Source organism: Grammomys surdaster, unplaced genomic scaffold, assembly GCF_004785775.1.
Source record: "Grammomys surdaster isolate TR1022 unplaced genomic scaffold, NIH_TR_1.0 217, whole genome shotgun sequence".
Lineage (NCBI taxonomy): Eukaryota > Metazoa > Chordata > Mammalia > Rodentia > Muridae > Grammomys > Grammomys surdaster.
This window is the reverse complement of record NW_021604662.1, coordinates 1023039-1034468: the sequence shown is the minus strand read 5'-3', so window position 1 is coordinate 1034468 and position 11430 is coordinate 1023039. Positions and strand designations below refer to the sequence as shown.

At 36.9% G+C, this 11430-nt stretch overlaps 1 protein-coding gene across 1 annotated transcript in view; it reads left to right on the top strand.

Annotated features, from left to right (window-relative positions):
- Window positions 1-11430, top strand: part of Map3k15 (mitogen-activated protein kinase kinase kinase 15) — a 135485-nt gene that overhangs the window by 10543 nt on the left and 113512 nt on the right. The window contains exons 2-3 of the mRNA XM_028772703.1: window positions 2828-2967; window positions 5088-5111. Of these exons, the coding sequence (XP_028628536.1) occupies window positions 2828-2967; window positions 5088-5111 (164 nt within the window). The remainder of the gene's footprint in view (window positions 1-2827; window positions 2968-5087; window positions 5112-11430) is intronic.

The window sequence follows — 11430 nt, the reverse complement described above, 5'->3', positions numbered from 1 at the left end:
CTCTCTCTCTCTCTCTCTCTCTCTCTCTCTCTCTCTCTCTCTCTCTCAGCTTCCTTCCCTATAGTTAATACTCACTGTGGCCTTAGAATAAGCAGCATTGCTGCCTTTTACAATAGTATCACTATGAAACACTTAAATTTGATTTTGACAAATAGGAATCCAGAGAAAAAAAATCAAGTAGGCAGAATACCTAATATATACTGCTGTGATTTTTTTTACTCTGTGCATAAGTCTGCAAAGAACAAATTTATCCATTTCAGATAAAGTGACCCAACTGAGTTGTAAAATATTTCCTTAGCATATACATTTGTTCTTTATTAGCAATAAACTATAATAAATTATAATAAACTGAAATTTAATATGGTAGACTGCTGTGTTAAAACCTCTTAATGACTATTTCAAAATAAAGTACCTCTAGGTAAGATACTGATACTATTTTTACCTTTAAGTTCTCATCTTTCAGCCATACATCCTAAAATCTTTCAGAAGAAATTAATATGGCATCTAGTATTTGCTTGAAAGAATGTATAAAGGTATGGTGTGGGTAGCAGTAGAGATAAAAGCTGGTCAGGAGCTTATAATTTGTGACATGCAGAACACTGGAATTTCATTATAGCCTATATATGTCCTTAATAAAAAATTTCCAAGAACCTTACCATAGACTCCTCATTGCCTTAAGGTATAGTCCAGTCCCTTTGGGACTCCTTTAACACTTCTTACCTAGGAACCCTTCCAGATTCAACTCCCAAAGTGCTTCGGCTCCCGTATTAATATTTGAATTGTCTTGACTCTGATCCTTTGTGCTTCCTTTCTTTTTTACTTAAAACACTCTTCTCTGGCATTTCCACCCTCCATTGACACTCCATTTTAGTTGCATAAGTTTTACAATGTCCCAGGTAGCAGATAACATTACTTTCTCCAGCTTTTGTTAACTAACCCCTGCCCAATATGGTTGAGGACTTCCTAAGGGGGAGGGTACATACATCTATCAGTGGGTTTCTCCCAACTTAGCCTTTGGGAAACTCTATGCCCACTTCCTTTTGGTCACCTGCATAGTAGAGTGTGTGTGTGTGTGTGTGTGTGTGTGTGTGTGTGTGTGTGTGTAGGTGCCTGTTCATATGTGTGGAGGCCAGAGATCAACTTTGGATGTCATTCCTCAGAAACTCTCCACATTTCCCCCCTCCCCTCTCTTCCCTCCCTCCCTGCCTCCTTCCCTCCCTCCCTCCCTCCCTCCCTCCCTTCCTTCCTTTTTTTTTGAAAGAGAAAAAATGGATTAAAATCTCCATGTGTGGACTGGGTAAAGATATTGTGATTTAGTCACCATGGAATGGAATTTTATACGGAAGTAATAATTTGTCTTAGTCAGGGTTTGCATTCCTGCACAAAACATGACCCAGAAGCAGTTTGGGGAGAAACGGTTTTTATTCAGCTTACATTTCCACATTGCTGTTCATCACCAAAGGAAGTCAAGACTGAAACTCACACAGGTCAGGAAGCAGGAGCTGACGCAGAGGCCATGGAGGGATGTTACTTACTGGCTTGCTTCCCCGGGCTTGCTCAGCTTGCTTTCTTATAGAACCCAGGACTATCAACCCAGGGATGGTACCACCCACAATGGGGCCTCCCACCCTTGATCACTAATTGATAGAATACCTTACAGCTGGATCTCTTAGAGGCATTTCCTCAGGGGAATCTCCTTTCTCTTCGATAACTCCAGCTTGTGTCAAGTTGACACACAAAACTAGCCAGTGCATAATATAAGGGACTGTACAGAGACAAATTGGTCAAGTCACATCAAACACTAGAAAGTCAAAGGATGTGTCAACTGTGGTAGTATTAATGGATATAAAGTTCAAAGACGCGAAGCCAAACAATATACTGTATGTATTATAGTCTTTTCAGGTGGCTGGAACCAAATATGATAGCCTGGCCTACAAATAACAGATTTCTCTCTCAATTCTGGAGGCTAAGTACCAGCATATTCCATGTCTGATGACAGTCTGCATTTATCCCAGTGTTCTCATGGAGTAGAAAGGACAGCTTAACTCTCTGGAACCTTGTAAATGACAATGATTTCATTCATGACCTCATTATCTCCAAAGGCACTATCTCTAAATGCTGTTATATTAGGGGTCTGATTTCAACACATGAATTTGTGGGCATACAGGCATTCAGCTTATAGTGTGCACATTTATACATGGAAGTGGTACAGAGATGAGGGAAGTTTTCTCTGGCAGAATGGAGGGGAATGTGGGGGTCTGACTAGTGCTAGAATGCTGAGCACATGGAGTTTACCCTGTTACCTTGCTTTAACAGATATGTGTAGTCTTTGTATGTCTATTTCATAAGAAGAACCACCACTGAAAACAAATATGTCAGCAAGTTCTAAGTGAGAGTATATTCTCAGCATTTAAAAAAGGGAAACAAAACAGGTGGAGTGTGTCACATATCTTGAATCCCAGCACTTGGGAGGCAGAGGCAGGTTCACTTCTCTGAGTTCCAGGCTATCCATCCATCCAGGGCTGCATAGTGAGACCCTGTTTCAAACACACACACACACACACACACACACACACACACACACTCACACACTAATGCATACATATATTATGTCTCTTCATTATTTTATTTAAATTCTTACTGTTCTGCTTTTATAGTTCATGGGAGGTAATCCCAATTAAATAATTTCCCACTTCTATTTTATGTAAAAAGCTGATGGTAGAAATACAAATTTCCATAACCCTCATTGATGATCAGCAGCAAGTAGAAGAAATAAGAATACAGATCACCTCAGCTCTCTTTCAATTCTTGTCTTTATTCATCTCAGATGTTGCCATTGTGGACATGAGCGATATCTCCAGACAGCCTTCCCTTTTCTATCATCTTGGAGTCCGAGAGAGTTTTGACATGGCTAATAATGTAATTCTGTACTATGATACTGATGCTGACACTGCTCTGTCATTGAAGGTAAGGATCACTGTTTACCTTCCTTTGGGTACTTAATTTTAGAGAAGTATGATGTGTCTAGTTGAAATATAACTTATAGCATTGGATGTTAGAAAATGTACTAAAGAATTAGTTGCTAGCTTCCATAGGTGGCTCCTGCCTGCTGTGCGAGCATCCTTGCTACCCTGAGCTTTTATAGGCACTCAGCACTTCAGACTTAAGGAAGCAGAGGCAAAATCTGTTAGTTTCCATTGATGCAAACACATGGCTCTGAGTCCCCTCATGGACAGTATGAACACGTTATAAAAATTAGTTCTGAATTTGCTTGTGAACATATGAAGATACCTAACAATCATCAAAATGTTAAAAGAATAGCATAAACCTAATCAGTATTTCATTTATTTTCCTCTAATTTGAAAGCAAAGCTAAACTATTGAAAACCTGTATGTTCTTGCACAACTCAGTAATTATTGAGAACTTCAAAAATGTATCTTTTTGAAAACTTCATGCAAGCTTTCTAAGGTAGCATAGTACTAAAATGTTTATATTAATAAAAATGTAAATTTCTAATGGGGATTATTCCAACCTTCATCTTCTTTTAATAGTGTTGAATATCTTAGCAGTAGCTGAGAAATCCTGGATATGTGAAATCATTTTGTTTACAGTAGCACCTCTCAATCCTGACTGGCCTTTAAAATTACCCAAGGAGCTGATAAATGTCCCAAGGCCCAGGCCACACCCAGATCAATTATATCACAGTCTCTGAGGGTGGAGCCCAGACACTTTTTGTTTAAATCTCTCAAATATACAACCAGGGATGAGAAACAGTGGTTTAGAAAGGTGGACTTCACAGCCTTCATTCTTAGTATTAAGCTCTCACAGCACTAAAAATCATGAGTGTAAAGCAGTACAATTTGATACCAAAATTGCATGTTTATATTTCTTGAGTTTAATAGTAAATCAAATTTTTCTTGTTTCTGTAATGATTAGAGATTATTTCCTGAAAGAAATGCTACTTGTTTCAGATGTGTAAACTATGTACAGTAAATTTTACACACACACTTTACATAAATGTATAGTATGTATTTAGAACTCAGGACTGTATTGTACAGAAACCATTCATATGATTGAGAAAAGAAACTTTTGTTAGTAGAGGTTATTTATACAATAGTTTCCAAAGACCTTAAACCAATCTAAATTATTGTATATCTGTATATATTAATTTCTGTTTACTAAATTAGTTATGCTTAGAAATCTTTAGAAATTATAAATAAGAAAATTTATATGATTTATATTTTGAGAAACATGAAGTTACAATATATTCTTCCACTTGTATAATACTTTTCCTCTACTGTATCTTAGTAAAACCTTCAATAAAATCCTATGACCTAGATAGGTTTTAATTTTTTATAGTTATAGAGGTTACAAAGTTTTTAATTTTCAACAGAATAAATATTTCCTAAAATTGAAATGACTAACCAGGTACACCTAACACCAAAAGCAGGCAACTGTGCTTGTTACCAGAAAACAGAAATGTCACAATGTATAATACATGTTTTGTAGGGAATGCATTTAATTATGTATTCTGTTTAAATAAATGTAGGATTGCAGTGTAAAAATGTTACAATCAAGTGCTACATAGCCATCATGCTAAGTTAACAAATACTGTTCTCATTATACTTTGAACATGCCTGGACAGCTCCAGTGGAGTGTCAGGACTACTTTGAGCAACACCATTCTGTGAGAAGGCTGACTATGGCATGGCCTGAAGCCTTCAAAATAGTTCCAACTCAACGCATAGCCAGTGCTTTACTTAGTGTAACTGATGCTTTTCTTCTGGCAAGGCAAGAACCAGGACACTGGTTAAGATCTCATCCCAAAGGGAGATCTTAAAATATATATGAATAAGTAAATTTCTAATACATATGGGAACATTCTTATAAGCATAAATCTCCTGTAGTAGTTGTAGAACTAACCAATTATGATCAGTTTTCCTTGGCATCTGAATTTTACAGTTTGAGTTTCATTCTGTTTGAAGCTTTCAGAGGGGAAACCAAATGATTAATCCTTTAAGATGGGGAGAATACTAGCTTATGAGAATTGACTTTAAAATTATATTCATATTTTCTTTTTCTTTTCAGGATATGGTCACTCAAAAAAACATAGTAAGTATTACATCTTAAAAGATGTTTTGGTTATTTTATTTTTTATTTATTTTTATATGTAATGTTTTTATTTAAAAACAGTATTTTAGAGAATAGATGGAATGTTTCAACTGATTGTTAATCAGATGTACAGTACCTATCACACAGAGGATGATTCATAAATATTTTATAAATGGATTTATCTAGATATTTTTAAGCCATATTTATATAGATTACTAAAAAACTTGACTGATCATATAGGTAGCAAGGAGATTTTCTTTTTAAAATATTTCTATTTATTTTGGGTGAGTATGGCAGGGTGGTAGAGGCATGCACCGTGGAGGCATACATGTTAGAGTCAGTGCTCTCTTTCCACCATGTGAGTACCAAGATTGAACTCAGATTCTCAAGCTTAGTGGCAAGTACCTTTACCAGCTGAACCATCTTACCAGCCTACACAGGTGAGTTTCAAAATCATGCCTGTTGATTTCGATGCCAAGAAAACAACTAGAAAGCACTTGTCCCACAACTCAATTGGTAGTATAGGACCCACTCAGTCATTTAGGGAGTGGGGCAAGAGGTCAGGCAAGTATGTGGTGCAAGCTGAGTGTTTCTGAGTTAAGTCAATCCTCTTGCCCGCCACAAATCTTTTTTGGTAATGGTGGAATGTAAACTTGTACCCCAGTTCATGTGGGGGCCAAGTCTGATGTTCTCTGACACAGATCAACAGAAAGCAGGATGGAATTCCATTTCCTTCAGTTACTACCTGTTCTCTCCTTAAGTCTCCAGATTTTCGTCAAATTCCTGTATTTGTATCATTTTCATCACCATGTTGTTTTGTACAGGCTAATGAAACTGTCACCTGAAAAACATTTCAACAGATCACCTACCTCCTCAGAAATTGTCCCAAAATTGCCCTCCATTAAAAAAAAAATTTAGTCCAGCAATGGTAGTACACACCTTTAATTCCAGAGTTCTGGAGGCAGAGGCTGGAAAATCTCTTGAGTTGAGGCCAGTTTGGTTTACAGAGCAAGTTCCAGAATGGCCAAAGCTACCCAGAGAAACCATGTCTCAAAAAACAAAACAATTTTTATTTTATGTGTATGGTGGGTTTTTTGTTTTGTTTTTTGCCTGCATGTCTATTTGTGCACCATGCATTGTCCAGGGAGTCCAGAAGAGGGCATCAATCCTTCAGAACTGGAATTACATGTGGTTGTGAGTTGCCATGGGGTGCTGGGAATTGGTTCTTTGAAAAGCAATCGCAGCTTTAAACTGATGAGCCATCTTTCTAGTCCTACCTGTTGAGGGTACACCAAGTTGCTTCCCACTACCTTCTGATATCATTATGGTATGAGAAACTGTAACCTAGACTCAGGAATAAACCCTTGGATCAAGACTTCTTTCCCACTAGCCCTTCTAGAAGGGAAGGCTTTGATGCCACTTTTCCTATTCCACTTGGAGTTCCTCCAGAGACATGGTAGAAAGGGCCCAGGAGATGAGGTTCTCAGCAGGACACCCTCTTTAAGGAAAGTGGGAGCTTTAAAGTGACTACCTCTTCAAAGAATTCCACTGACCAGCTGAGATGCGCAAGACTCCCACAGAATTCCCCACATGAAATGAACCTTCCTTCCTCACCCAAGCATGAGATTTTAGAAACAAAGTGATTACCATTGGAATATGGAGTTGTAATCATGTATTTTTAGAAAATAAGACATGAGAGTGGTTTGGAGTTCCTCTTCAGAAAAGAAATGGGAATACACTTGCCTTTCTGGCATATCCTCCTAATCACCCAGTACCTCTCAACATTTGTAGTAAGTCAAGCATACCTTAGTCCCATTCTTTCACTGGGTTTGCTTGTTTGGGAATGATGTATTCTAGAGGATTTGGCAATAACTACAGTTGACATTTCATTAGAATTCAATGCCCAGAATTTTAATGATTGAGAAGGTGTAAAGTGTCAGAGTATTCAGAAGAATTAAGAAAATTACTTCATTTTCATTTTCAATCAAGGTAACTTGAAGGAAACAAAATAGCATCAACTAGGAAGGATTCGAGGAAAATAAATGTGGGAGTGCTTGTATCCATGTTCATCCTTCCATGTTATCTTCTTTCTGGTGATAAAAGAAAGTTAATATTTTCACTCCAGATGGGATAGAAGTAAGGCAAAGTCGAATGGTTTACATTAGCAGAATGGATACGGTACAGCTAATGGTGATTAAACATTAAAACAGAATGTCAAAGTAAAATGGTTGAATTTAAGAAGAGTTTGCTCAGTTATCCTCTGTGTGTGAGTTGGGTACTACAATCATATGACATCAGAGGTTACAAGAGAGAAACTGATAGCATTGTTGGTATGTGCTCATTTTGGAAAGTTTAGACATACATATGCCCCTCCCCCACTACCACCATAGTCATAAGTAGTGAGTTGTAAAGCTCTGTAAATCAGGTACAGACTAAATGCTGTACCATGAGCATGCAGACATGTCATGTTTAAAATAATGTGTATGTAAATGAAAATCAAGCTGTTTTGAGGTCTTCAGGGAGTGGTTTGTTGCTTCTAGGATTGTGTCTGAAAATGTATTACTTTCAAGTTGATACGAAGGAGGGTAGGCATACTTGTCTTCATTTTCAGGAGCAGTGGTTGATAAGGATTCAAAGGATGATAAGCTCATTCCTAGTCTTCAGACTATAATATTCTTAGCTGTTCTGGGCTCCTTTGCTCTTTGGGACAATTCCTGTTCATCCCCTTATCAGATAATGCTGTGTTCTCATGCCCTTGGTTTTCTTTTTATGCGTTACTTAGATATAGTGTACACACCATAAACTCCACTGTCGGTCTTAGTGATTTTTAACAAATTGTAGAGTGGTCCAGCCATTGTGCTGATCTAATATTGGAATATTTACATCAGTTCCCAAGCTGCTCACTTGCAGACAATCCCTATTCTTTCCCTTAGCCTCAAGCAACTACTAATTTCTACATATTTTATAGATTTGCCTTTTCATATAGATGGACTGTATATTATGTATTCTTTTGTGCCTTTCTTTCACTTAGCATGATTATTTAAAAATTCATCTATGATATAACTACACTCACAGTTTTATTCTTTTGTTGTTGTTGATGATGAATAGCTTTCCACTGTGTGCATATTCCACATCTTTCTCTCAATAATAGACACTTACGTTGTTCCTGCTTTTTGGCTTTGAACTATACTACTGTGAACATTCAAGTATAAGTGTTTATGTAGACATGTATTCATTTTCTCTGGTAGATACTAGGAGTGAAATTTCTGAGCCTTGTAATAAACTCTGTGTGTGTGTGTGTGATATCTGTTAATATAAGTAATAATATCTGTATGTATATTAATTGTCACAGTGATTCCAAGCTGGCTCTACTGTTTGACATTTTACATGAACTGAGAGATTCAGTTTCCTCATAGCATCACCAATTCCTGGTGTCTGGCTTGTGTGTCTTTTCATTATAACTATTATAGTGAGTATGAAGTTGTAGATCTTAATTTGTGTTTCTGTACTGACTAGTGATATTGACCATATTAATTTTCTTACTAATAGTAGCTACTTACACTTTTAGTGATAAAATTTTCTTCCAGTCATCTCCACAATTTTAATTGGGTTGTATATTTACTGTGAGTTGGAAGAGATCTTTATTCTGTAACCAATTCTCTAATCAGAGGCTTTATAAACTATTTTGTTGTTGTGGATTTGATATAGGGTCTCAGGTAGCATAGGTTGATATTGAACTTGCTATGCAGCAGAGATGACCTTGAATTCTTGGTCCTCTACTCCTTCCCTCCCAGTGCAGGAACTTGGAACTTCCTGTAGCCAGAGCTCCTCTCAACATCTGAATGTTCTCCACCACAACTGAACATATTCTGAAACCATGGGTCAAAAATAAAACTTTCAGATGCTTTTTGTGAGGTATTTTGTAATTGCAGTACAAAAAGTAATTAAAGTAGCATTTTAATACTAAATTTTCTAATCAATGGGCATGGACTATGTTTCCATTTATTTTAGTTGTCATTAATTTCTGCCAACAGCATTATATAGTTTTCAGAATACACATTTTTTCACCTCCTTGATTTAAATTCAATTAGGAATTATTCTTTTGGTTGTTTTTATAAGTGGAACTATTTATTTTTCAGAATTGATTATAAAAATGCACTTTTCACAAAAACATCGTTTGATATCACATTTAGCTCATGATTCAAATATTTAAAGACTACAAGCTCTTTTTGGTTTTGGGGGGTTTCTTTGTTTGATCAGAGTTCTAAGAAAATGACTTCTCACTTTTGCTTTATTTTTATTTATATTAATTATTGTGCTTGGTTCTGTTGTTTTAGAGATAAAGATAGTCACTTTCAATATTTTATCAATTTAGAAAGCATGTTTGTGGATGGTGGAGGTGTATACCTTTAACCCTAGCACTTGGGAGGCAGAGGCAGAAGCCGGTGAATCTCTGTGAGTTCCAGGACAGCCTGGTCCACAGAGTAAGTTCCAGAACAACCAGGAGTACACAGAGAAACCCTGTCTTGAAACACTAAAAACAGGCAAACAAGAAAGAAAGTAGGTTTATATTGTGGATCAGATCAAGGTTATATATATATATTTTTTTTTAAAAGGAAAAGATTGAAAGTGTAGCCAGCCCCAAGGCTGTTTTATCTATTAAACCTTGGAACTTCCTGGTACTTTGTCACTAGTGGGCATAATCTAAAGATGTTCTGCAACTTCCTTTGTTCTAATTTTCCTTCTCATGGGTTGATTTATGTGAATTACTGGAAGCAGAGACTGAGACTCAGTTTAGAGTCCAAGAAGCTCATTAAGAAATGCCTTTGTGGTCCACACTGGGCAAGGGGAGGCATTGAAATCAGGTTGGGCAAAGAGATGAGTGGAGCTATGGTGCTGGTCCAGTGATAGTGAGAGCAGTAGCTTCTCTGGGTGGTGTGAGTTTGGAAGGGGTTTTCTGTGCTCTCATCCGTCATCATGAAATGCCCCGGTTTTAACACTTTTGTATTCTTACATCCCTGGAAGGAGTGTAACCTTGGGGGAGGTATATTTTGTCCCGGACAAAAGTTCCAGACGGATCTGACAACACAGCTGGTTTGCTGAAGAGCTCTCAGCTGGTGGGGATCTGGATAATGCACTTGGGTGTGCACTGCATTATAAACATGTTAAAGAAAAAACAAGAAGTACAGAAGTCATATGTACCTCAAGAGTAAGGAATTCATTCCTCAGGCTGATAAGGACAGAAATATATTTTTGTCAGTTGAATTCAGGGTTTACTACCTGAAAATTACATAATTTTAACATAGAAGAAAGACTACACTGTTTCTATATCTCAGGAGAATTGTTTGGTGGTATGTTCCATTGTATGTTTATAGAAGAAATTATTGAAAGAACATTAAACCTTATTTTCACTTGGTATATCCTAATGTTAGGGTTTAAGTTGTTTGTATAAAAAGAGTTAAATTTCCAATCTAGGATCACATTATTAAAAAGTACCATTTTATTAAAAACTAACCTGGTTCTTGACCTTTGGACTAGGTGACTTTTTTTTTTCTGGAAAGTAAAATTTTAGAGAAATGCATTTCTCCTATTTAAGTGGTTATGTTTATAATCCCGATGAATTAAATTCTTTGAGAAACAATATTGGGAGCATTGTTCTACATTCTGGACATCTTCTACAACATATGGGTATGGTTAAGCCCATGTTTAATTTTTCCTAGTTTTGCCCTCCTCACTCTTAAAGTTTGCCATGGCTTCGGAGCCAAAATTATCAGACATGAGATCTTAGCTTCTTTTCCTTTTGCTGTGATAAAATACTCTGACAAAAACAACTTAAGAGAGAAAGGATCTTTTTTGGCCCACAGTTTGAGGGTACGGTCTCTTATTGTAGGGAAGCACCTGGCCACATCACATCCACAGTCAGGAAGAAGAGAGACATATTAATGCTACCGTTCAGCTCCCTTTCTCTATTTATGTAGTCCAAGCACCCATCCAAAAACTGTCACCCAAGGTGACACCTCAATGAAATCAAGATAATCCCCCAGTGGGCTATCTCACAGGATATTCTAGATTCTACAAAGTTGACAACAAGGTATGCTTAATATATAGTGCTTGAGGGATACTTTGGTTAAAAAAACATTAAATTGCTCTTTTCTTTTCCATGTCCTTTGGTCTTTCTAAGTTCAAGTAAAGATTTCTACTCGTTTTAGTAAAGGCTCAATTTCAAGCAAGGCTACAACCCACAGACAGATGGAGAATGAGTAATTTAACTTTCTACATAGTGATGGTCAGTTTTAATTGTCAACATGATGCAATCTAG